Here is a 27,438-nt window from a genome sequence, read left to right as displayed (position 1 = left end):
CTGAGATGTAAAAGGAGCTACTGAATAGCACAGTCTTCAATGATAACCTTTTCTTTGAGCACAGAGCCAATTCATTGATTTAGCCTGGTTGTGTAAATCTATTTTTTGTTGCTTGCACATCCCCCACACACAGACCTTTTCTGTGTACCATTTTTATCCTTTCTTCACTTGTTCCTCAATATACATTTTTCCTAACCCTCTGGCTGACCTGTCCCAGCAGCACAGTCTCCATGGTAGTTGGTACCATTGACCCCAGTGGGAAGTGTTCACAGCAGCAGAGTGACATCTTGTCTAGACCTGAACCTGAAATGAATCCTTCTCGTGCAAAAGTGCAATGCAAGAGAGGAGATTTCTCTGTGCACTTGCTCCCTGGGGGTGGTGTGGATCATTGGAGACCAAGTCAAGGTTACCTATATGCTATGCTCTTTTTCTCTGCCAAAATGTTCTTTTTGGTGACTGCACTGTGGATCTCGGTTTCTTGATTGATCTTATTTCAAACAGGCTAGACCCCGCCCTGGTTCAGAGCTCTCAGGAGTCAGAGAGACAGGAGAGTTCAAGCAATGCCAAGAAGCAAGGGGATCTTCCAAACAAACAGGGCAGGAAAGGAAGGATCTAGAGCCTGTATAGGGGGGAGTGCAGACTGCAGCTGAAAAAAAAAATAGTGATGCTCTGGGGTAGACGGTTCTTCAAGCCCTGCTACAGCAGTCGGTGTCGGCAGGGCTTGCTACAATAAGCATGTCAGCCTCTTGGGATTCCCAAAGTGCTCTGTAAACTTCACAGCAATAGGAAATATGCACGGGGATAGTTTCATCCATCACTAAAATGCATATACGGCTAGAGTGAAATATAGTAAGCGCTTGGTGCCACACAGGAGCCGTCCTTGTGGTAGAAAGTGAGAAGTGTCTTTTTAACTTGAAAGCGGAAGAGGCAGAATGCAGTTATGCGGATGGCGTTTGTAGAGGACGCGAGGGCTGGTACCACAGTCCTGGTTCGTGCCCTCATCTGCACCTAAAAATGCTCTGTCAGGAAAATGCTTTGCCTCTTCTGTAATGGTGCAGGTCTCAGTTTCTTATCTTCTCTGAAAAATGGTATATCCACCGCCCAGCGTGCTCCCTGCCACAACTTTTCCTTCATTACTGATTCAGAGAGTGAGTGCCAGCTGTTGAATCAGAGGGTTGGGACCAAGCTAAAAGGTTGGGATTGTACCTATGTACATAAAAGCAAGCATAACCTCCTTTTCTTTCCACTAGTATGTGGAGATGTAAAAGTTTGTATCTGTGAATTCTGTGGCTCTCACGTTAGGGTTGTGAAGCAAACAGACAGGTAGGAAAAGGCAGTTTCCCAGTTAGGGAGAATCACATCAAGGGGCTGATAGAGTTCAGGAGATAGTGGGCATGGGCATACAGCCGTTGTTATGCTCCAGGGAGGAAAATAAATGTGTTTCTGCCAGCAAGAGCAGACAATACCTGGGAGCAATTTGAAAAGCCAGGCTAACTCCCATAGCTTGCTGGCCTCCAAGATAACGCTTTTACCTGTGTCCTGTATCCCACTGCAAAGATTTTCTGCTGCTGCTTTTTGCAGCTCATGCTTACTTTCCAGTGCCTCTGTGCATCCAGCAGCTTTTGAGCAAACTTTGCACTCCTTTAGACTTTTTTTTGGCCTTTTGTAGTTTGGCTTGTGTGATAGAGAACTGAATGCCTTGCATCTGTAAGGAAAGACAGTTTCTCCTTCAAGATATGCATGGACTTACATACCTCTGCTGCATGTCACATTGAAGGATTTTGCCTCTGTTACGTAAGATTTCTCAATTGTTAAAACATTTCAATGCCTGTCATTAGTGAAGGGCCATTAGGTTGACAGGACCAGTTTCACAGTCTCCCATATTTAGTCACCTGCATCAGTTCTGCTGAGCTTAATTTTAATTATAATCCATTGGGTCACCTGTGCTCCATCAGACTTTTCTCTAAGGTTTTGCTTAATTAGAACTTTATTGTAGAGCTAATTTTATTTTTTAAAGCCATCAAATTCCAGGCTGAGCTATGAATTTTCCTGTTAAACAGGAAGATATCCCAGGTCTGTGCTGTGATTCAGCAGATTCTGTGTTCTCAGCCCAGGCTGTCACCAGATCAGTGCTGTTGAATTAAGTAGCATCCTTGACTTTCTTTTCCTTAGCTCCTCTATCTGTAAAATAGAGACAGTGCTAATCTCTCATTTGTGTAACTCTGTAATGTTTGTCCGGCACTTCAAAGATGCCAAACACAATAAAACTGCCAAGCATCCTTTCACTACCAGGATTGATGATTTACACCCAAAATGCTCATTTTTGTGCTAAAACAAGATCACCTGAAAGATACTGCGGTTGGAACCAAACCAAGGAAGGGGGGAGGAGGAAACCATCTGTTACACAACAGCAAAAATGTTTCAGGGCGTTCGCCTGGGAAGCTCTGGGTGATGAGTTTGGAATATGAAGGCTTATTTATATGGATGGAGCTAATTTTCTCTAAGTTATTCATTTTTCACTGAGGGAATTACCTAATCTTACAGGAGATTCTAGGAGGAAAGATTCATTTATTCTTTGTCTCGTTCAGCCCCAGGCAAGCCTGAAGATTGCCTCTTCCAGTTCTGCTTTTTTAACTGATTCTATTAATGGAGCTTAAACATTTTCTTCTTCTGGATAAAAAGGGTTAATCTTTCTCATTCCCTCTCACCCTTCTCCTCTTTTTCTGGAGAGTTCTTTTTCTGGCGTCTCTGGCTGTTTCTATCATCTTCTCCCCCTAATCTGCCACTATCTGAAGAATTCATTACATTTCAAATCAGAGGCCTTGCTGCATACATTAGCAGGTTTTAATAGACTTGCCACAACTCAAAAAGGAGGAAAAAAGAGAGAAGATTTAAAACTCTTGTCTTGCCGAAAGCAGACAGATTGACTCAAAAATGACTCAGTCAATAAAAGATGAGTTTTGAAAAGGCTTCCCTCCGCTCAAAGGGAGCTCGTATTCCAGCGAATTAGGTTTTTCTAAGCCCACTGTCAGAAATTAATAATACATACAGCATGTAAAATGGATTTAGCCCTCTACAGCCTTATACAAACATATCTTTGACTTGCTAAATGTGACACGACTACCAGGATTTTCCAGCCTTTATCCCAGGAGTTTGTCATCTCTCCAGAATGGTGACCTCAGTGGAATTTTTTAAGCACATTAAAAAAACCTGCTAAATGAGATTTTCATTAAGGATATGTTTCTACTTCCCTCACCCTTTTTCCCCACCCAAACCCTCTCTTCAGAGCATTTTATTATTATTATTTGCAGTCAAAATTATGCCAGAAGCTCTAGTTTAAATGCTCAAGCTATCGAGTCCCTTTGCTGGGCTCTTCCAAGTGGCCATCCTTTGAAGAAAGAGATACTGGTCCTTCTGCACTGTAGCAGGAATCGGTCATCTGGGTGTTGGGATTTTTCTTCTGCTGCAAAAAGGCTTATAGGCTAGTAAAGTATCTCTTTCTTAGAAAAAAAGCAAGAGCTCCTGTCTTATTAGATCTATCCAGAAGTATTCTTTTGACGTTTGAGGTCATCCCAGGTGGACCTGCTCATCTTGCTTAAGGTGAATTGAACAGCAGGTGTGAAATCAGCCACCACTCCCCTCTGTCCTCCACCAGAGTCCCACAGCTGATAAGAATTAATGGAGGTATTTGTTTTAACCTCCTTGTTGATTTGGCTAGATCCTTTTTTCAAACTCCTCTTGTCCTGCATTTGGGAAGAGCTCTAAGAATCTACTGAAGGTGTTGTCTTTAGCAGGTAGGTGTGTGTAGCTGCCTGGGAGGCTGTGGGCTGACTGCATTTGTCCTTCTCTCATTGTTTTGTCAGTTTTCCAAATCCTACTATTCCCACTTTTTTTACTATTTTGGCTTTAGATCTCAGAGTGCTTGACTTCAGTCCTGAAATCTTTAGCATTCCCTCTCTCTCTAAAACCTTTATTCCTACTCCTTTTTTTAAAAAAATATTTATTATGAATGACTCTTGAAGTTAACTTTGCGAAGTCTCTGTGTGTCTTCACGTCCTCATGGATCTGTTCTGTCTCCTGGTTGTGTTACTGTACATCTTGCCTTTCTTGTCCTGTGCTTGTGGAAGGAATTGTGTGAACGTAAGGCAGCAACATGATGTCTGATTCTGGACTATATCTCCTAGATGATGTAGAGGAACTTTGAAAAATGTCAGTGAAGAAACAAGCACACCAAAGTGCTCCATTTTGGAGCATTATGTTCTGTACAGATGTTTCTTGGACTTGAAATAGGCAGAGCTCATAATTTTTTTAATCTGTTTATAGGTTGTATGAAAAGGCTGAGCTTAGAGTTGTTGACAATATGCACCCAAGTAGTGCAGCAGTAGTTCTTTCTTCCCCATCACCATGCTGGAGTTTAGAAGAGCTTTCATCAAAGTAACAAAAGGCATTTTTCACAGAGTTGAAGGTAACGAGCTGGTTTAGCACTAGCAGAAGTATTTCACTTTGTAAGAAATTTCTACTTTTATCTTGAAGGGCAGGCTGTTAGGTTGGGTTTTCTGTTGTTTGTTTGTTTTTTTAATATAATTTTGATGTGTAAGTAGAAATGACCTGTCCTCAAAGGACAGCCAGTAGAACATCACCTTCTCCAACACCATTTTCCCCACTGCTGAAGAAATCTGGATGACTGGATCCCTTGGTCCTTCTTGCACAGGCATGGGATCCTACTTATTTCTGTCCAGGAACCATGAGTAATCGCTTGCTTGAAATTAGATAGGGCTTCTGTTCTTTGCCCCACTTCACTCATGAACATCAGCCAAGTGAATGTTCTTGAGTCACATTATAAGATACAACCAGGAATTGTGCAGCAATCCCAGGAAATGAACACCTGTCCATCTTGAAGATGTTTAGTCTTCAGTGCTTAAAAAGGGTTGGAAGAACCAAATGTACAAGACCTAGAAATCAGCTGGATTTTTACAGCTGGAAGAGGTATTTGAGTCGTTCTTCCTCATCATCTCTTATTTATAATGTACCAAGCTACTGCCCAGGATAAGTCTCCAAAGTTAATGTCCTGTCATCTTGTGTCATAATCAGGAGCTTTTAGTTCTCTTCTCCTAATGCGCTCCTAATGTTGGTGTAGAGGTGAACAAAATTGAAGGGAAACAAGTTTGACTCTTCCTCTAGTTTTGCGTTTGCTTCCAATTTAGTTCATTTTTTAATCCGTTCCATGTTCTCTTGACTTGAAAAAGGAGCTTTCCCAGTGAATATTATGTCACTTTAGCTTCCAGCTGCTGTGCTGGGACATAGCCACCCAGTAATCTCCTTAGGAATAATTGCTGGTGTCTTTTCAGATCATTTTTGTGAAAGGTGACAAACTGCTTGCTACAGTGAGATGTTAATAACACAGAGATGCCCTTTGTTTGAAAGCTGGTGCAGAAATTACCCCATGCAGTTGTTGGAAAGTCAGAGTTGTAATGGTAAGAAGTGAGGAATGGATCCATTCGTTTGCATATAATTCCAGGGCTTATCTGTCATCTTTTGTGTAAACCATACAATTTCTGGCGCGGTAGGGAATGTGCGCTCGTAATACAGAGGGACAGGAACATGGGCTTGCTCTCAGCATGGATCAGGGTTAAGGAGATACCATTTACTAAGAAGAAGGGGGCAGAAAAGAGGAAAACGTCTGCGGGAGCTACGTGGAGAGAAATGGGCCTGGATGGTCAGTGAATCCAAGGTGACAGACCAGCTCAGGGGAAACTGTACGTCCTGATGTCCCCTCTGAGTAGGCATCAGAAAAAGGGAAAAATCTGTCTTATTCCAAGTGTGTATTAAGCTGAACTTTCCCTGCATCTGCCCTGAATCACAACTGAGACTTAGTGCATGTTTTTCTTGTTGCTCTTGTAGTCAGAGGCAGCTCAACTGTCCTTTTAACCATCAGATACACTGCAGACGTCCAAGATGGACATCTTTCTCTGACACTGACATTAAGCTCTTTAAAGTACAGCTGAGGGCTTTCTAGCATCTTTCCAGTGCTTGTTTCTCAACTTTTTTGATAAAGAGATGATGTTTTTTTAGAAATGAATGGCACAGGTGTATGTGTTGTCATTTAGTCAGAGAGGTCTGTCAATACTTGGTTTGGTTTTTTTCTTCTTTCTTTTCTCTCTCTATGAAGCTAGAAAGTCTGTCTGAGTAGTCAGTCAGTCCTAATGATGAACTTAACAATTAGAGCCTTAGTGCCCATCTTCCAAAATTTCTAATAAAATTGCATGAATATTTAATACCCAATTATTAAATATTTAAAAATTTAAAACTGAACTGGCTTGGAAGTTAGCATGTGATGAATAATTCAGAATTAGGAGAGGACACTTGGCACTTGGGCTGAGACAGATGTTACCTTTCCTGTCTCCCTGCCCAGAGGTGATCTTGGTGGTCCTCCAGTCTTGGGGTGGTTTGTGGGCATTGCTTGGAGGCTTCAAGCCTTTACCTCTTGCTTAAGAGCGTTAGCACAAGGTTAAAGGAAAGAACCCTCCGTGTCCATGATAACACTTCAGACTCCTGCGATGGAAATATGAGCTCCAGAGGCTGGAATGATGTGATTGAAAGCCTGGTTATCCAGGAGATGGCTCTGTTTCCAAACATCTTTCATGCTCCAGGGAAAAAAGATTGCTTGTCACATTCCTGCAGCTTGGTTATTTGAAAGCCCCTTTTCCCCTCTCGCTGCTCTGCCGCTCCATGCTGAACCAACGCTTCATTCAGCTCCAGCATGATCATCTTTAAAGGATTGTTTTCATAATGTGGTCACCAGAAAACGAAGTAGAATGGTGAAAAATAGGGCAGAACCTGCTGTCCTGTGAGAGAGCTCCGGGGCACTCAGAAGAGCACCCAGAGGAGATGCCTGGTGCGCTTTGCCAGCAGAGGAGGTGCCTTCAGGGCCACCGCAGGAGCACGAAGAGCCAAGGGGAGGGAATGGGAAAGGTCTGACTAGTTGGCATCCAGGGTGCTTTCAGGCCAAGAGCAATTTGTTTGCAGTGCCGGCACTTCAAAACACTATTAAGGGGATAAACAGGGAGGGGGGAAAAAAAGGATTGACTAAAAGGAGTGAGTGGAGGCTTTTTAGAGCCTAATTTCCTTTGCAACAAAGGCCCTAAAACAAACTCCACAATCTTCTCCCATTAAAAACACAAATAAGGGGGCGTGCTGCAGAGACTTGCCTTTATCTGTTGCATTGCGATTGTATTTTCATCCCTGCTGGCTGGCTAAAGTGGTGTGCATTTTTCCTTGCTGTCCTCTGCGACCCTCCAGCCTGGCTGCACGCTGCGCACAGCAGAAGCGGTTCCATTAGCACGGACCATGCAAACAAATGAAATGGCAAGCTGACCTTTCAGCAAAGCCGCCTTACCTAGGGGATGGGGGCACTGGGCTTTGTCTCAAAAAAAATGAGTTCTGGAGACAGTAAAGGTGTTATAATGTGTGTCAAGAAGAGAGGCAGTTCGTGGGCAGGAAGGGATTTTAGTTTCATGCAGCAGCGTGTGCTTATTTACAGCCACGCTCCAAGCAGTTGGGGAGTCTGTGGGGTTTTCGGTCTGTGCATCCCAAATAAGAACTAAAGGACTCCTGTGTGGTGCCCTGCGCCATCTCAGACTCTCTTACACCACGTAGTTATGTGATAAGCTACTTCAGAAGTGGGAGTGATCTCTTTAGGTGTTTATTAGTTCTATATTCAGATCCATCTGCCTGCAAAGCTATGATATCTCTGTGTTGTAAGCACAGGCTTCGTGGTGCGGGTAAGAGAGGGGGACAAGGTACTGTAAGTAACGTAATCTTGGACACTTATCACTAGCGTTTCCATGAGTCTTGAATCTGAGCTCCCAGAGTTCCCAGAGTAAGAGCAAAATGGCTTTGCTCCTGGGAAAGCTTGAAATAATCTCTTGCCAGTGGTGAAAGCCTCCTCTTCATAGCCTCGGTGAACATCATTAGATAATAAACTGTAAAGCACTCTCTAATGCATGATTGAATATTGTCCACTCTGCATTGTGAATGACTATAACTCCTGCAAAAAATCTTCACTTTGAGAGGGAACAAACAAATATTTCTGGAGCAGTTTTTCTATGTTTATTTTAATAGCAGATGTTGGATGCTGTTTCAGAGGTTTAAATAGCATCCAGTGTTTTGGGGTAGTAGTAATAGTAGTGATGTGCCAGTGGAAATAAAATAATAGGCAGAGTGTAGAGGAGGTGATTAAACAGGGGATAAAATCATCTCATTAGATGCTTCTGCAGACCACCCCATGTAATTAACAATGCATATTATATATGTTAATTATAAAGTCCCTAGGATGGATTCTTACATTAGACACTTGAGCGGTTTCAGAGCTACTCTTTTCCTTTGAAACAACCTAGTGGAGAAGCGATTCTGACAAGTGATACAAGTTATGACCCTGTTCTTGCTACCCTGAACTACAGCCCATGAAAAGTCCCAGTGACTTGTTTGTTTGTTTGTTTTATGTAACTCCAAAATAGATTATGTGGGAAACAGCTAGACTGGGAAGACTTATGCCTGATATTTGCTGACATGTTCTAGAAGATAACTGTTCTCCTGTAAACTGAAGTGATGCAGTAGATTTGTATTTTTAAGGTGAGGCTGTTTATTGCATCTGAAATTAATGATGAGCTCCAGCTTTGTTCTGGGGGTGCTTGGTCTGTAATTGCCATATGGGAGGGAAGTGTGGCTAAAAGACTCTAACAATCATTTGGAGGGTGGAGAACGATGTCTTTCTGGTTGGTTCACAATTTATGACCAGTGTGACAATCCTAACTACCAAATGGGTTTGTGCCATATCTAATTTGCAAAGTTCACCTTGGGCAATAAATAACTCTCCTGAGGTTAATTCATCCTGCGCCTGGGGTGAGTGTTGCCATCCCTGCTGAGTTCTGTATTGCTGCAAGCAGGCTGTTCACATCATTTAAGCCAGTGATTTTAAAGCTACCCAGGGTCTCTTTACACAGCTCTGCACTGCCTTCGCTGAGAGGCACTACGGGGGTGGCTGAGGAGCCGAGCTGGGCTTCCGAAAGCCCACTTGTTCCAGAGTGTGGGAAGGCAGGAAAGAGCTTTGCCGGTGAGAAGGGCAGGGAAGGCTCCAAGCAGCCCCCACACTGGGATCCCCTGAAGGAGCCTCTCACTTGGTGGTGGTTCATCTGCAAGGGCTGTCCTCTACGCAGGCCGATATCGAGTGCGCTTGTGAGCTTTGCAACCTTGCGTTGTAATCTTAGCGTTGTCAGAATAAGAAAAGAACCCTTTACTTAATCCGAATCCATGCTATATGGGCATGCAGGTGCTACGAGAGAAAGTCCATCCTCTTCCATAGCTTCCTCCCTCTGAGCCTTCGTGTCCTGCTGCTTTCACCCTAGCCTGCTGGTGTCCTCCGCCACTTTGTGCAAGTTATCCGAGGATAAAGGCTCATTAGGAGTTGACTTCTTTCCAAGAAGTGGTACCCTTGTAAAGATCCAGGGGTTGTCTGCAATGGGGGCTTCAGGCAACCGCTTTCAGTGAAGAGACACATGCAGGAAATATTCTTGTGCCCGGCAAGAGCTGTCGCTGGCCGGGGCGGTGGAGACCTTTACTTGTAACGTGCTGCCTTTGAAAACTCTTCCCTGAGCTGCTGAAAGGGCAAGCTGGTGGCTGGAGGAGGGGGCTGGGAGGTGCGCTGAACCAGATGGTGCATGCACGGTTTAAAAATAAACCAGTGTTGACTGATCAAATAAATACCACTTAGGTCTAAAATTGAACAGCCAGTGCAGTCTGTGGAATATCAAACTGTTTTTACCTTCGAGAAAAGTTATAATTCATGGTTGTAATGTCACAAATTGCAATTTTTGCAAAGAGCAGTTTTAAGTCTGAGTAAGGGTGGTGTGGGGCTGCCACACCGGTCGGATTTTGTGGTCCCACTCCCCCAGGGCATAAAACGCACCTATAAAATCTAGCAAAGCGAATTTTATTTCTCAAAAGCAATAGTCATAAACTTGCCTACATCAGAAAATGTTCAGCTCTTCTTCTATTAGCCTTTATTTAATATGAGACAATTTATTTTTATACTGTGTCCTTCACAGAACTCTTTTTCAGACAGTGGTCCTCGTAAACTAAATCTGGAAGAGAAAATTTCAGCTCGGGGTTTGGGCAGGGGAATGGCTGGAAGGATTGCAGGTGCAGAGAGGTGGATGGGAAGGACAGACCTGCAGTAGGAGAGTGTCACTAAATATCAGTCGGGAGGTACAAGTGGGGGTGACCGATGGGTGCTGTTGCACAGCAGGCACAGCGTTGTGGAAATGGAGAGGAGCAGCTTGTGCAGGTGGGGAAGAACAAGGATCATTCTGGCCTTACATCTTGGAATTGAGAATTTCCTCTTCTCATTACAGACCTTGTGTGAACAAGATGGTACTGGCATCCCTTCTGGAGGCTGGAAACAAACTCTAAGCAGCCTGTTGTTTAAATAGAGCAGTGCTGGGAAAAATACAGTATCCTCCATAGCAGTGTTGGGTGGCATCTGTCAGAGGCATTCTGGCAGGGTCAGCAGGGACAGGAATTCATGTGTAAATACTTTAGCCTGTGCATGCTGGAGTGAGTGACCCCCAAACATGTTACTAAGGGAAAGTAACCTTTAATGGAGAGTTAGAAAGGACTTCAGGCTTTTCTGAGAGAGAGATGTATTAGCTGGGATCGCAACTGAATTAATGCAGCTACATGGCTTGTGGCATCTCGGAGGATGGGCAGAACAAATTTCTGTTTTCCTGGAGAAGACTAGTGACACATTTAATTTCATGCCCCTTTTGGCATGCTGAGAGCCATATTGTTTTCTCCTCTTTCCCTGGGGAAAAGGTTAAGTGTGGATTTGGTTTTCTTTGGTGTAGAGACTGCTATTGCTATTGATTGACCCAGCTGAACTCGGAGCAAGAGCCAAAGCTGTGGTATTTTCAGGCAGCTGTGAACATTTTCAGATATAAGGAGTGTAAAAGCAATGGAATAAAAAGCAGTGACATTTTCAATGAGAGACCAAAAAAGCCCAACTCATATTTTATTTATTTATCCAAAATAGTTTGAATTATTCATTAAAGCCAATATAAGTGTGTGAAAATACAAGGTGTTTCAAGAAGCAGCATCATTAGGGGGAAGTTAATCATTTGGCAATATTAATTTTGTAAGCGACTAATCACTTTTTTCAGTGAAGATTATTTTTCCCCCATCACACTCTTCAGGATGGGCAACTTTTTGTACATACTCTTGGCCTGAATACAAAGAAGATGTGGCAGTATGAATTCCATATATTTTCCTGTTCTCTGTTCTCCTCTTTCATCTTTTTTTTTTTTTTTTTTCCCAGGCACATAAACAGCCGGTCATTATCCCTGACCAAGGCATAGCCTGCCAAATCTCATGCTTATTTTCTCAGTTCTTATTTGTTTCATTAACGCTTCAGTGAGGGGTGCTTTGGCATCCTTTCTCTGGGATGAAGGATGTTTGTGGTGTGACTTTGCCTGTCCATGGCTTCTGCAGAGCACACCTGCAACTTCTCTTGCCTGTTCTGTGCAAGTGTAACAGTCTCGAACATAGGAACTCAAACAGGTACCCTGAGAACAGGGATTCTGGTTTTCAAACATCGTCTTTTAAAGATATAATTAAACCTAATTCTCCAAATGTTGTGAAAGATCTTAAAGGATCAAGACATTCGATGTTCTGTAGGTGGTAGATAAGAGTGGAAACAGTAATGCTGTCATCAGAAACATGCTCCGTTAATGCACCTTGACCCACCCTGAAAGGATCTCCCTCTGTTCAGTGGTCTCTAAGGCTGTGCCTTAAACGTTGCTCTGAAATACGCTGAATTGCACTCTGTGCAGATGATGACTTTTAAATCAATTTTTCCTGACTCTGCTAGAAATTTGGCGGGAATTAGTGGTATTAGGTGAGGCTTAAGAGATAGTGCCGTCACATCTTTGAATTGAGACACGGAGCAAACAATGAGCTGCCTCTTAGCTTAACATCTTCACTTGGTGGGGGAAATATTAGAAAGATTAATTACTGTCCCCAAGCCAGTGTATATGCTGCTTGTGCTGTTCCCTAGGCGCAGGGAATCTGCGGCATCAGGGCCATGTGTGGTGTAGAGGCTACACAGGTACCCAGTGCCTAAAAATAGGCATCCTGTGCCATTTTAGACACCCCAAAGTGTCTGGGATGTTGACCTGGGGGTGGCTGGTATGACGGAGAGCCTGCAGGAAATCTCTTTCCTGCAGAAGCGTGGTGGGAGGCTGTGAGAAATATCCTAGAGCATCTCAGATGGCTTTGTTTCAGCAGTGGGATCCCATCCCATGTTTCTCAAGTCTCAGGTTACCTTCCTATCAAGTTACTCTTCCGTGAATCCTCCTCACAGTGTGGCTTCTTGGTTGTGTCGGCAGAGCTCTCAATGAGAAGCAGGGGAGTAGTCACAGTCCTGAGTGCTATCTGGGGATAGCCCCTTGCTGAATTGGGATAAATACCGCAGGAGGTAGGCATCAGCAGTTGCTATAGCTGAACAATTGAGGACTGCAATTTAATTGGGCATAAAGGAAGAGCATCTCTGTTTTACAGTCAGGGTTCACTGGACCTCTCACTGGGGGTAGTTGCAAATTTAAGCATTCCTATCATGTCCCTTTGCCTACTTGTGTTTTTCTAGCCCCATCCCCAAACTAAAGAAACGCTGTTGGGGAATTGCTAGTGGAGCCGTGGAGGGGATGACAAGGCTCCATCCCATCCCCGGCTGGTGCTGGCACATGAGGCTGCATCTATATTAGCAGTTAGAGAGTTCAGCACCTCGTGCCAATGGCTGACACAAGGCATCTCTAACAAGGAGATAACTTTTTTTTTCCATGCAGATGAGTTCCTTCAGCCAGGACAGCTGACGCGGTAATACACCAAAACTGCCGCAGGCACTGGAAAGAGGGCCAGGAGGAACGGCGGGGGGGAGGCAAGGGCACACTGTTGGGAGTGAAGGCTTGCTAGTCCTTCAGTTAAATTGAAAAGCTCAGGATTTCTGGCAAAAAGACTGGTTGTAGTCAGAGTTTCTCCTTTTTCACCCTGAGGGTAGTGGAGGAAAGCAGTTGCGATCACTTAGTTGCTATTCTAGATCCACATGGTTGTAGTCTAACTAGGCCAGTGCTGTTGGGGGGGTTACAAGGCTGCAGCCCAGCGGGTGTGAGGATGCTTGTGATTTTGTTACTTCGTGAGTAACAGAAGCTGTTCAAGGAGTTCATGAATTAGGGTGCCATACACCTCCAAGGTTAAAAAAGTCAGGAAAGGCAGCCTCCAAGATGCAGTAGGAAAAGGCAGATTTACTTTTCCAAGGCTAGGCTGCATTTATTAGGAAAAAAAAAAATACTGCTGTTAGACATGTGCAGTATATTAAAGGCAGCGCTGTCTCTGACAGTGGCGAAATGTTATTTACCACTGCAACGTGGTCACTGAATTTTTACTTTTATATGTAGGATTTTGTCCTTAACAGTTGCATAGCTGAGTGAAGACTATGAGAATATTGAGGTCAGAGCTGCCAATTAACCTCCTGATTTCAGGAGGCTGATTACTAGAATAATCAAACACCAGACTCAGCTGAGACATTGTGGAAAAGGTGGTAACAACCCAAGGAAGAGTTGAATTGATCATGCAGTGATGAGTTTGGTGTGAATGGGAATGTGGGTGGTCAGGAAGAACAGCCTTTTCAAGTTCATGAGAAGGGGCAGAGTGTAAACCACAACCCTTTGGGCTTGTGAGCAGGGTTTGGGTACTTTCCTTACCTTACATCCCCCAGCAACCGGGGGTTTCCCAGCAGTGGGGGCTGTATAGGAGTGTTTTAATGCACAAAGTGGTGACATTCCCCAAGACTGGCTTGCTTCCCTTGATAAAATGAGATACAGCTTGAGGGAGACCCGGAGTAAAAGAAATACTTTGCTCATACATCATCTGCACAAGCTGCTCGGGGAGGTGGAGCTGAATTAACCAAAGGTAAGGAGCTGGGCAGTGTTAACTCTCCCCGCGTGGATGCTCTCACTCAGAAGTAAAGGGACATGTAGTTCTCTTTAACCATTAAAGAGTTCCTGTCCTTGCCTGGGGATTAAGCTGAATTGGATTAAGGCCAAAGTACTTCTGAGCAGGGGCATCCGCAGTGGCATTTAAGGCACTTTAACGTAACACATTGAATTATCCTTTTGTCCCACCCGGAGTGCCTAGCTAAAGCAGTACAGAAGGTAAGGGGAGCCTTGCATTCTCCTGGTGCACTTGCAGCTGCTCAGAGGGGAATCAGAGGGAAGTCCGTGGCCTTGCAGTTGCCATCCTGCATTCTTCCTACACTGTGCTCGGGAGGTCAATGGAGAGACACTTCTCAGCAAATACTCAAGCGAAAACTCCAGCTTGCTTGGGAAACAGTAATGCTGTAGCCCGGGCTGGATCAGCCTAGCCAAAAACCTTCAAGCAGTTGCCTTGCACTGAAGTTTCTGCTGTCTTACTGCTGGACCCTGAAGTAGCTAAAATAAAGACATATGGCCCGTATGTGCTGCAATTGTGTCACTGATCACAGCATAAAGAAAACCTTAAACTGCAGAATGACAGAGGTCTCCGAGTGGGGAAGTCTATTTGTTTGCTGTTAGAAAGAGTCAGGTTTTTTTTTCTAACCCTGGACTGCAGTGTTGACAAAACAGGCTGACTTGGGAAACATCTCTAGTGTATATTAAAGTAAATCCAATCTCTGTAATTAATGGGGGGATAAATTGAGGTTTAATTACTCAGAAGGCACCTTGGGTGAAAGATTCATGGTAATTGTTGTGTATCCTCTTGAAGGATTCACAGTACTGGCAGCTCCCTTTGTAGCAATAAAATACAGGGTGAGTGGCAGGCAGTCTCCCAGGACCTCTCTTCTAGGGACTAGTCCAGTTAAGGTGGCAAATGCAGAGAGGCAGTGGTACTCCTCGGGCTTTTTATCACAGTAAAGCCCCTTCTGGAATCTTGAGGGATTCCTAAGCAGTGTGTCAATTTGAGATCAAAGCACTTAAAGTCAAATCAAGAGTATTTTGGAGGAGATTTCCCTTATAGGCAGCTTCCTCATGATGCAACCGTACAGAGGCGTATTTCTTACCGTTTTTCTACTTTCTTGCTTCGTGTAGCGTAACACCCTTCTCTTGGGTTCCTGTAGAAAATAAGATGTGTGCATGTGGGGAAATGGATGCTATAGCTTTGAATTTTGTAGTACGTTGTTAAAAGGCTGGCTGAGCAAAAGAAAAATCCATCCCACCAAGACACATCAGTTTTCCTTATTCCCCAGTTTATTATCTTTTGGTCTGCTGGGACCAGGAGGAGAGGAATCTAGCTTGTCTGTGTCTTTACTCTGCCTGCTTAATTTATTTGTAAAAAATTGAATTAACCTTTTCAATTCACTTCGTTTGGCTAGCACTGTAAATACAGTGCAAGGGGCTCTGTGCTGATGACATGTAAGAAGGTACCCATTTTCTTCCCCTACTTAGAGCTGAAGAAGCAAGTGGAAAGTGCAGAACTAAAAAACCAGCGTCTGAAAGAAGTTTTCCAGACGAAGATCCAGGAGTTTCGCAAGGTGTGCTACACACTGACGGGATACCAGATCGACATCACAACTGAGAACCAGTACCGACTGTCCTCCATTTACGCCGAGCACCAAGGGGACTGCCTGCTTTTTAAGGTATGTCTGTGCACCCCACACTGCACCTGCTTCTTCGGGTTCATGTTTTTCAGCATGGCAGGATGTGTTTGCTCTTCTCAGTGATTAGACTGGAAAATCCCAGCCCCTCTGCTATGTGACTGGGTGTGCCTTACGAGGGAAGTAAATCTTTTCTTCCTTTAAAAAAGTGCCTTAGAAGGCTTGACGTGTGGTCTCCCACTTATATATCAAAGTTAGGAGTAAAGAGAAGAGACTGCATGTGCATAATACCTAAGGCATCTGGCCTTGCACTTCACCTTTTTAGAGTATCAGTTATATACACCGCGGCAATAAAACCTTATGTAACCACCAAGGTTCCATCCTTACTTCACTACAAGATACATGTCCTTGCTGTCTTTGCTATCTCCTGGCTTGTCTGCATGTCATCTTGTCTTTATGTAAATTGGAATCCTTTTGAGCAGCAACTCATCCTTGTGTGTGTGAAGTGCCATTTATTTGAGTAGCACAGATGAGGAGCAATAGCAGTCTGTCTTCTGTCAGTCTGATACCTTTATTCGTCTAGCTGGGTGGTCTGAGGCCAGGCTGCAGCTTGATGGGTGCCGCTTTTCTCTTGCGTTACCTAATGCTGGTGCATTAGAAAGCTGAGGTCTGACATTAGGGCCACCGAGCTGTTTAGTTCCATCTTTACATCGGTTCAGGTGTCAACAGCCCAAGTTTACAGGTCAGTGTGATCCCCCTGGGGGAGGTTGCGTTTATGAGAAGGATGAGGGTTTAAGAGGTGTTCAGTGCAGGAGGGAACTCTACAAGCAAGAACTGAAGAAGTTCTGTGTCTGCGGACCTACAGCTGTGTGCCACATGTGGGTTGCTGCAGTATTGTTTCTTTACGTAACAGGACAAACATCTTCCTGTTCTGCAACTTTAGAGCCTCAGGAAAAAAACCAAAACCAAATCCCCAAAAAAACCACCAACCAAATAAAGCAAATGAGAATAAGTATAAGACAGCACCTAGGTTCCTTATGAAAACTAGAAGACATCCCCAAAACAGTTGTATTACTTGGCCTTATGAGGGTTCTGGACTGACTAGGAGGAATGGGAGCAAGAAAGGAAAGCTCAGTGTCCAGGGAGGAGAATAACTCTGTTGGTTTTAAGGTACTGTCCTTGAATCCTGAAAACAGTTCGGTGTTGAGATGGTGCAATGCTGTAGCTCTAGCACCTCTGGGGGCCTGCGCTCACACCTGTAGTGTTACATGTTTAGTGAATGAACCTTCGGCAGACTCGGAGATGTCCATTGGATGCCGTGACCAGACAGTACAAGTAGCAGTTCATCGTAGGAGAGATGGCATGCTGGGGGAAAGCTAGGGAAACATGAGAAAATTGCATACTGGCCACGTGAACAAGGACTGGCTGGCATCTCATTAGTTTGTATCCAGTAGAATTGAACTTTTCTTCATGTCATGGCAATAGAAATAATTTACATGCAGAAGAGCAAATAATGAAGTACAGATTCCTCTCCCTTAACACTCTTCTCACTGTCTCTTCTTCATTCAAGTGTTTATTCCCAAGTATGTCCAGAGGATGGAGGGAAGTGTCACCAGGTAGAGCAGATCTCATGTTTCCCAAAGCCAGGGATGGGTTGCTTATTGATTCACGGAATTCCTCAGCCTCTCTTACCTCACACACCTCTTCGGACAGGAGAAGCAGATTTGCTAATTGGAGCCTGAACAACAAAATCTCAGACCCTTTCTCCCTGTTCAGTAAATCGCAGACAATTCCCACCATCTGCAGCTTAGAATAGCAGTAGAATATAAACAACAAATTATTTTCTTGCTGAGTCCAGGCAGCTGGTTCTCATGTATGTACCAAGGCTTGAATCCCAGCTACGGCTTCCAGCGAGGTTGTGTGTTTATGCTGTGGAATTTCTGAGCCATAGCAGACTGTGGGTGTTTGTGTGCATTTCATTAACCCAAAGAGGTCACAAAGCAGGGAATGCTATTTGTATTTATTCCATTCAAGCAATTTATGGAACAGGGTCTATATAATTAAACCAGAGAAGTCCCCTGGCACTTTACAAGCTTCTGTAGTTTGCCTGTAAACTTTAGAGCATATTTCAGTAGCACTGCTGGTGGCATTTAATTTTCAGTGAGGCTTCAATAGCAGGGATGCAATAGGAGCTACTGTAATGTAACCCCTTCAAAGCTAAATGAAGATGAAAGATGTGCTTGGTTTTCCCGACCAAGGTATGCCGTTACTGTAGCAGAGCTTATTATCTACATGCTGTATGTGTCCAGCCAATTCGCATTAATTGGAATTACAGCTTCAGTGAAAGGGTTAATCACAGTAGCATGCTGCAAATATAAATGACTGCATCTATAAATGAGCACTGAATTCCAATGAAACCGTATCAGTACTTATTGGTGATCCCTGTCGATGCAACAGATGAGCTCATCAGCTTTAAGGATGTTCCAGTGATTTTCAGACCCTGTGTGTGAGTGCGTAGGCAGCAAGGCACATCTCGGGCTTCACAGCTTGTTCTCGCTTGTTTGCTCTTTTTTTGTTCCTTTAATTAAATGCTGTGGAAAGCAGTGTTACAGATTCCTCACCAGGAGTTTAGTTTCTGATGATTATTTTTTTGTGGGGGATGCAGTGCGTTATAGTTATTGGGACACTCAACAGCTTCATATTCTGTTCCCGTTGCTGGTACATGAGGTGCATTAGGACATGGCACGGACTTTGCATTCTGTATTGAACGTTACGCTTGACCGGTGTGCCTGGGCCAGCCCACCCACGAGAGATCCAAGAACTGCATTGACTCCCTTTGTAACAAGCCATTAAAGATATCTATTAAAACCAACAAATATTGACCGGGAGCTTCAAAATCAGCTTAGCCAACTTGGAATTAAGCGGTGGCAAGTCAGGATGTCATTGCTTGGCCATGTGTACATCAGGCTGTTTACCCTTGTCTCTGGCTAGATCCTGAAAGAGATTAAGGAACGGAGGCCTTTAGAAAGGCAGTGACAATTGTTTCAGGCAAAGAAAGTCTTTTGGTAAACAGAAAGACTGGTCAAATTTGAAGAGGAGATGATTTGGAGACACTTGTACAAATGAACAAACAGTACAGAGAAATTAAATCATGGGCTTTTTTCTTTTTGTGTGCCTAAAGACGCAGGCTCAGCCAAAGCATTTGAAGCCAATCAATTTCAAATGAAAAGACTGGAAATCCTTTTATTTGATAGACCTTATGGCTTCAAGGTAGTGCTGAGAGCAGGAGGTCAGTACATTTTCTAAAATGGTAAGGTATCTTTGTGGACAAATAATAATACTTTGTTTTACATTAAATATTCATACTCACCTTAAGTAGGGGCATGCAGAGCCCTCTGCTTTGAGGTGTAAAGGCAACCTCTTACTACAGAGGTTCAGGAGAATATTCCTGTGCATGCTGCTTGTTTTTTTTGGGTTGTGTGTGCATATGGTTTGGATGCTGCTGTACCTGGCAACATTCAACTCCATCCTCTGGAAATACTTAGGAATGAAGACTTGAGTGAAGAAGAGAGAGCAAGAAGAGTGCTCAGGGAGAGCAGTCTGTGCTTGATTATTCACTGTGCTTCAGCTAAACTGTTTCCACTGGTCTGGCGTGAGTGTGGTGCCGGTCACTTTCCTGATATGATCCTGGACTGAAAAGGCAATCGACCTGATGCTGTCTAACAGCTACATCAAATCTGGCAGTGTTTGAAATCTTTATGGTTTTAGATCCCTCTGCTGTCTCAGAAAGGAGTGCTCGGATTTTTTAGTAGTTCATGTATAAATTATTTGGGTCTGAGTTGGTTGGTAAGAAAGTTAAAGCAGACAGAATCTTTCCAATATCATAGTGGTGTTAATGTGTCTGAGCTCATAAATAGTCCTGGCCAAAAGGCTGCCTTTAGACAGATATTTTCTGTATCCTCAGAGCCCAGCCTTGCAGATTACAGAATTCTTTCTGCTTCCCGGTCTTGCCCATGTTGTTATTTTCTGTCAAAATTATCAAATGGAAACCCAAATACCAGCGGTGGCTCATTGAAGAGCATCCCCAAGTTGGTAGACTTTTTGTTTGCTGTCTGATATCTTGGGCATAAGCAGAAGTATCTTGACACAGCTTGAGAATGTTGACAGCTACAGGGCTGGCACTTCTTGCTGTGAGATAAATTCTTTATTGGTGTTCTGTTGAATTGGTAGTATGGTAATAAAATCAACAGCTTTTCTGTGACCTGTTAAATTAACAGCCAGCATGCAAGCTGTCTTTGATGCACGCCTCTTTAAGGAGTTATGCAGAGTTGGTTTACAGATCTGTAAGGGGAACTGTTGCCATCAATCTTCAAGGCAATCTGAAAAGTGAACACTTGCTTCTGATGTGGCTCACTCTGGGTGCAGAGGCTGATCACAGAGGGGTGGAAAGGATGAAGGCTTCGTAGGGAAGAAAGGGTATGGTGTGAGGACAGACACCACCTTTAACTTCCCAGCCTTCCTTTGCTTAGCCCATCGCTTGTGTACCCTGCCATCCAAGTGCCTCTGTATTGACAAGGTGTGCACAATGTGATGGGGCAGCTACGCGCACAAGAAGTAATAGCTTAATTATCTTTTCTTGAGGAGGGAAATGAGGCTGGATTGAATAACAAAGAACTTGGAGGCTATTTTTCAAACACAAAGGGATGCTGACAAACTGCTGACTGAAAGGTGGAGACAAAACTCCTGTGGTTAAATGTGCAGTGAGAGTCCAGTCTGCTGAGTTTCCAGTGCAGCCTTAGCATCGGTTTGGCTGGGGCACGCTGGTGAACGATGTACATCTCGGAATAAGCAGGATGGTTAATACAGGGTTTACTTTTACTCGCCTGATTGCTTTTGTTTCATCTTGAAGCTGATAGCAGTGCTGTGAGCTGTGAATCAGAGTAGTCTGCATGCTTGGTGTACCTGCAGTTTCAGTTGTTTCCTCCTTGAACCCAGCAGAGTATCCCTGAGAAGCATGCTCTAGCTGTTTGTTTCTTTTTGCATCTGTCTTCTCCCCTGTTGTCCTCCTCCTCCTCACCCTTGATGAGTCTCGAGGGGAGAAAGAAATCACAATTTGGATGGAGTGCTATTCTTCCAGCAGCCGTCTCGCATTCTTGCACACAATCAAGAATAACAATGGTGCTCATCGGTGGAGCAGGCCAGGCAGCAAGAGATTGATTAGAGACTGTAGGCCTCTGTTAACTCCTCATTCTTGTTAATTACAAGTTATTTTATTTTTATATTTTGTTTTCAATTTTTCCATGGGATTGGTGGAGACGTGATATATCTGCTCAGCTCCGGGAGTGCCTGCATTGCTGTGCGAGCATGGTGCCTTCCTGACAGATGACGGTGCTGGGATTCCTGGAAGGGTCAGCAAGGACCCATCTTGGGTTGCACTAATCAGCAGCTCTAAAACAGGAGCTGTTGAGTGATCTATGGTGTTACAGCATCAAATCCTGTATTAAACTTCTTACACGTCATTTTCTTTCACGTATTGTAGCAGCCTGTTTCATATTAGGACCTAACTTCAATTCTTGCTGTTGTCTTTATCTTATTCTGCTCTTTCTCATGCTTTTTTTCCTCCTGGCACAATTTTTCTCTTACTGCTTGTGCTTCTCTGAACAACTGCCTATCCCCTAGGGCAGGGTAGAGGGGTTTTCCCTTGGTTTTGGGGGCTTTTTCCTTTTTTTCTGTCCAAATGAAACCAGTCACCTTGAGGATAGTGGAGAGATCTGACAGAAGGTTTTATTTTACTGCAGAATTTCTGAGCAAAAAGATGCTGCTCCCAGGCCTCAGGAGGCTGGGCTGAAGCCTTGCTCCAACTGAGCAAAGTTAATGCTCTTTCTCTGCCTCTGTTTCCCATCTGTACGAGGTGGATGATGCTCCTGCCAATGTAACTAGACTGTTGTCAGGATAAATAGACTGTGCTCATGGGGAACTTAGAGCAGCTTTGGTCTGGGGAATACATTCCCCTGTTACCTGTTGGTCTGGCATGATACCTGTCTGCAGCGTGTTGGCACCACTTGCTCCCCTTCCCTGCCATGCCTGCAAGTCTGCCAGGGTAGACCCAGCCATGCAGGTAATTAATGCTGATGATGTTGGAGAATTATTCCAGTGACTGAGTCTTTCCTGACTAGCGGGAGGATGGTACATGTGAGGCTCTCTGAAAGGTCAGAGATTTGTCTTGCTGATGGGTGCATCCTCTCTTTTGAAGTGACTGATGTGTTACACTTTGAGGCAGATACATAACCCATCACTTCAAAAAAGCAGGTCTGTTTTGGGGCAGGAAACATGAGGACGGCTCACAGTTGCCATCTGAGATTCAGGCTGGCCCTCAGCAATTCCATGTTTGCTTTGTAATCATCCAAAAAGCACCAAGTTGCTTTTGTGGTTTCCCTTCCCTTTGGTCCTTCATGCCCCAAGGGCATGGCAGCGCTGGTGCTGAGCTGCAGGTTTTGCTCCCCACAGCACCCTGCCTGTGGCAGTATGAGCTCTGCCTCTCTGTCTGCACTTCTCTCTCAGCAAAGGAGCAGCAGGGCACTGAAAAAAGGCAGCTTTTGAGTTATTCCCACAAATTCTGCACCTGATTTCAGCCACCATCACTGTCAGTACTGCTGACAGCCTCATCCAGGGACCAGGACACAGCAGCCATCAGCCACCCCAGCTGAAGGACCTCAGCATCTGTTTTCACAGCTTCTGGTGGGCTTGGCAGCATTAGGTTTATGGTTGGACTTGATGGTCTCAAACATCTTTTCCAACCTAAATTATTCTATGATTCTGCAATAACCGCAAGTAACCAATCACTAGAATACACCTTTTTTTAAAAATAAGTTTGCGATTCACCTCCCTCCAAATCCCCTTTTCCTTCATTGAGATCTCTTTTATTTAATGAAGTGGAAGAGACAGCCCATCCTTTCTATGGAGAGTCATGTGCACCAAATGGAGCACAGGTCACCGATGACCAATTAATTAAACCAGAGCATCCAGGCTGGTGTAGCACATGTGTGGCCCTGGAGGGATGTGTGGTGTAGGACGGCACGTGGGACACATCCTGCCTGTACCCTGGCTCTGCCCGTGCCCCAAACCAGGCAGCCGCTGGCTCCGTCCTTGTGCCGCGTGGCAGAGCCAGGCAGCCCTGCACACAGCCCTTGTCCCAGACAGCACAAAAGCTGCTGCTGTGTCAGCATAAGTTAGCAGGAGGCAGAGCAGATCCTGGCTGACTTACCTGCTACAATAAAAGCTGCTCCTTCCTTCCCACCCCCCCACCATGTTCCCAGCACCCACGTGATTGCAATTTACTGAAGAAGAGTTGTTCTTGCTGCTGGCTGTGCCCGGTCTCCCCACGGGAGGTCTCGGGAGAGAAGGATGTCTGTGTCCGCCTGCTGCTGTATTTGAACAGATTACAAAGGACTGTGTGGGCTGACAGGACTGTGTTTATGCACTGTGAGGCGAAGACAGTGTTAAATAACGGATAAAGCAGAGGGAACATAAGCAGAACCCCTCCTGGATTCTCGTTCCCATCTCTGCTGCTAAATCACCGTGTGGCTTTGCTCTTGGTCACTTGACCTTCTGGTTTTCTCTATCCCTCTCACCTGGGTGCATGGTTTAACCATTCATGGATTTCCACGGGGGGTTGAGAAGCTTTTCATAATGTTTTGCGGTGGGGAGGCTGCGTGTGAATGGGTTGGAGATGTAACCGGTGCAGCCGGCTTTTGTTTACAGCAGTGGATGCAGCAAATTGTCCCTCAGATGCGTGGTGCAGCCAGCATGGGCCGGGGGCCTGGGGTGGCACAGCTGCTCCTTTCCTGTTCTGTGGGTACTTGCCACCTTCAACTGGCATTAAATCTCTTCGGTTTATTCAATGTATTCATTTATTTGAGTCTCTGGTAGTTTCAGAAGAAGTTTTACTTGGAGCCTGTGTGATTGGCACTCTTGAAGGCAAAGGCAATGCCTTCAAGTCGGGGTGGTAGGGGAATAGCAAGGCCTCACTGCAGCGCATATGAGATGGGTGGTTTGCAAAGCAGCTTTTGATGCACACTCGTTGCTTTCCTTGACTCCTCTGTTGTGAATTTGCAGAACATGCAGAGCTGTGTCAGCAAACCCCAACCCCACTGGTTGCTTGTACGTGGTTTCATTCAAAGCTGCATGTGAAAAGAGTGGAAGATGCTGGAAGTTTTACCCTTGGCGGGGGGAAGTCTTGAGCTTCTGGGTACCCCATCATCCCTGGCTGCTTCATAGTCTGTTACTCGTCTCCCTTTGGACACTGAGCAGGGGACAGGCCACCTCACCTGCCTTGGGTCAGTTCTGGGGCTCTGTGCTGCTGTGTGTCTGCTCCAAGGTTCAGCCACAGCAAGACTGGCACAACATCGTATTCTATACCATCCCTGTGTGACAAATGGCGTCAGGGACGTCAACCATCCCTGTGGCCCTTTCGTCCACTTGTGGTCCTGCAAGGATGTCCCTGAAGCCTCTTTAGAGTTGGCTGCAGGGAGTGGTTGGTGGTACGGAGGGCATGCAGTTGAGCATTGCCAAGGGACTTGAGGCTGGCTTTTGTACCATTCCTTCGCTTTTTCCCTGTATGTACCAGGAAGGGTTTGTGAGAAGACCTCTAGGAAAAGCAGTTAGCTCCAGGAAGCAGCTCTGTGGTGAGACACGGCTGGTCACATCCAGCAAATCACCCACCAGCACGCGAATGCCCCAGGTCACAGCAGCCCAGCTCAGCCTGCACAAAGCCACCAGCAAGAGTGAGTGGCAGCCGCTGCCTCTCTTCTTTCTCGAGTAAGCAGCACGTTGTTTAAATACAAATATAATTAGGACTTATCTCTTGCTGTGGGAGTTTTAGCTACTACCTATGCTTGACTGGGGCAAAAGATTTTCTAATCTCCAAGGAGGAAAGAGGAGGGGTGTTTGTGTGTGTAAAAGCCAGTTCACAAATGTGAAAACGACAGAAGATTGTTGTGCTGCTGTGGTCTTGGGACATCTATTGCATCCACCTGAAGAGTGGATCTGGGCTCATATAAAACTCTTCTCCTCTATTTGTTGTGAATATAAATGCTTGTGTTGTGCCCTCACGTAGGATTTCAGAGTTAAAAGGTGTCAGCCTAAATTGAGTTTTGTTAACGAGGTGGCTGGCCCTTTCCCACACGGCTTGGCAGGTGAGTGGGGGGGGATGTAGTGGGGGAATCGTGAGAAGCAGAGGATGGGGTGTCATGGTCACAGGTCCCCTTTGGCAGCCAGGAGCCTGGATCTCACAGCCATACGTTCCTCTGTCATCTTTCTATTGCTTCCACGCTTCAAAGTCTAAATGCTCAATTACTACACGGCTCTTAGCCTTTAAGTTGGTGTTGCGTAAACCAGTTAATATGCTTTCTCTCGAACTGGCTTGCCAGTTTAAGATAAGAGCCGATGTTTCAAAGCCTGTTAGGCAGCTCTTCATGGGATCCCAGTCTCTGCTGTGTTTGGGTGTTCCCTGAGACCTTTACCTAAACAGAGGTCTCTTACATTTTCTTTTTGAGAAACTGCTTGTAGGAAAGCAAAAATAATAACCACTGTGAGTGTACCTTCCACTTTGCTCTAGGGCATCCCACCTCTATTTGGAGGCAGTTATTGCTGGAGAGGGTTGGAAGCACATCAAGCATTCAGTCATGGCATTTCTTGAAGATTTGATGCACTTCACAGTATCTGGGAGTCTTAAGCACACCGTGCCATGCAGGCTTTCCAGATCATAACATGTACTATCAGTGGTGCAGTATGAATGCATTAATGCTGGTGTCCTTGCTACCGTGCTGTCTGTGGAGCAATGACAGAATGCAGCAGTACACTGAAGATCCTTCTGGAGGGCTTTGTTATGGGAACTGGCTGCTGTGATTCCAGTGTAGGCCTACCCTTGCTACAGAACAACGATTTTTGCAGCTCAGCTCTTTGCGTTCTGTATACTTAAGGAATTAATACTTAACATGGTTAGAGATTAATGTTAGGATTTAATAATGTATCAACTGTCTTTATTCATATACATGGAAATGGTGAGATATCTATCCTGTTCTCACATTTGCTTCAAACGGGTACATGACTCATCCTAACTCCACACACAAAACCAGTTCATTCTGCCCCATGTGAATGTCAGCACTAAGAGCGGGTAACTTAGTACTATTTTAGGAGTTTGGGTTTAATGTATTTTCTTTTTTGCCAGCTGCATGAGAACATTCTTTGAGGAAGAAGTGCAGAAAGGTATTTTATGTCAAAACTCTCTTATAAGGATTCATAGCTAAATCGCATTGCTGCTTTCTCCTCCATGGGGAAAGCGGGGAATTTGAGAGCTGAGGATGACCTCCAGCTTTGGTAACCCCCAAGATTATCTTTTGATAGCATCTTTAGCGTCTAAAAGAAGACAAGCCAAGTATGCCTGTATCTTGGAGGAAATATATCAAACTGAGGCTTGAAAACTTTAATTTGTCCCTAATCTGTATTCAGGTTTAGCTAAAGCAGGTAGCCGGTAACAGTGGATGTATCTTAACCACGTTCTGGGGACCTGACATAAATTTCAACCTTAAACTGGAGGGTTTGTCTGTCTAAATGGAAGGCTCTGGAGAGTGTTTCATGTGCTAGCTGTCATTTTGCATTTCTGGGATGTATCTGACTCTGGAGAGGGGACTGTCTGCAGATGATTTTTATGTGAAGCAGAGAGCGGAAGAGGTGCATGCAGCAAGAGACGGAGGTTCAGAATCATGTTGGTGCATTCAGTGACTAGTTCTCATGCCATGTGCAATGTAGCTACGATGAATCTGCAGCAAAGGTTACCGGTCAGCTGTTGGTTTGCTGGTCCCTGCAAAAGCTCCTGTGTTTCTGGGTGTTGACACGACCCAGTTGCCAGTTGTATGGAGCCCAGAGGTCTTGGACATGCATGTAAAGGGTTTCTGTTGCTGTATTTCCCAGGAGGTTATCAGACGTCTGTGTGTGTCTCTGTCAGGCAAGAATTTCACCACGTTGTCCTGAGAAAGCACGGGAGATGTCCTTGGCTTTTTGGCATAGCCCAAAGTTGTTTTTCTTCATATAATTCCATTAGAGTGATGACAGTTTCAAGTGGGAACAGAAAAAGACCTGATGAAAGGACTGCTCTGTAAGTAAGGAAGATAGACAGAGTGGAAGCAGTAACTAGCAAGGTAATAGACGGTGATGGATCTATAATCTCTGAGGCTGCTGTAAGCAGTAAATTCCTAAATAGTGTCCTTTCAGCCTTAACCTATTTATTTGCAAAGTGCTAAATTTAATTTTCCTTAGTCTGCAGGAAAGCAGTATCCCAGGAATAAACCTTTAGCCCAGCCAAGAAGCTGTGCCAAAGTGCTTGTTCCAGCATTTCCATTTCCTCTTGCTTTGCACAGAGCATCGGGACCGTGCGCCGCCAGCACGCCACCTCTCAGGTGTGTTGGTGTCACGAGGCTGGAGTCAAGCTGCAAGGTGGGACGTATCCTGCTCTGGAGCCTTTTCAGAAGGGAAGATTTAGTAGCTGTGGATTCAGTAAAACCACCGGGGCTCTGCAAGAGCAGGATGAATGAACCTGTCCTGAGGTCGGAAAGCTGGCACGTGAAGCATGTGAGGGTGCTAATACTGCACGTACCAATGCTCGCTCTGTCCAGTAGATAGAGGATTGCGGTGCTAAAGGCTTTCAGCTTAGAATAACTGCAAGAGTCAAAGCGCATATAGAAGCCCGCGTATTGTGAAACCTC

General features: G+C 44.8%; 1 protein-coding gene across 2 annotated transcripts in view; it reads left to right on the top strand.

Moving 5' to 3' along the window:
• The window catches only part of MAD1L1 (mitotic arrest deficient 1 like 1), a 380,536-nt gene that overhangs the window by 269,415 nt on the left and 83,683 nt on the right, over positions 1–27,438 (top strand). For both annotated transcript variants that reach the window (XM_055805552.1, XM_055805553.1), the window contains one exon: positions 15,528–15,718. In XM_055805552.1, coding sequence (XP_055661527.1) covers positions 15,528–15,718 — 191 coding nt within the window. The remainder of the gene's footprint in view (positions 1–15,527; positions 15,719–27,438) is intronic.

The sequence above is a fragment of the Falco peregrinus genome, chromosome 5 (assembly GCF_023634155.1).
Source record: "Falco peregrinus isolate bFalPer1 chromosome 5, bFalPer1.pri, whole genome shotgun sequence".
Taxonomy (NCBI): domain Eukaryota; kingdom Metazoa; phylum Chordata; class Aves; order Falconiformes; family Falconidae; genus Falco; species Falco peregrinus.
Note: the sequence above shows the minus strand (reverse complement) of the source record. Positions and strands in the feature narration are given on the sequence as shown.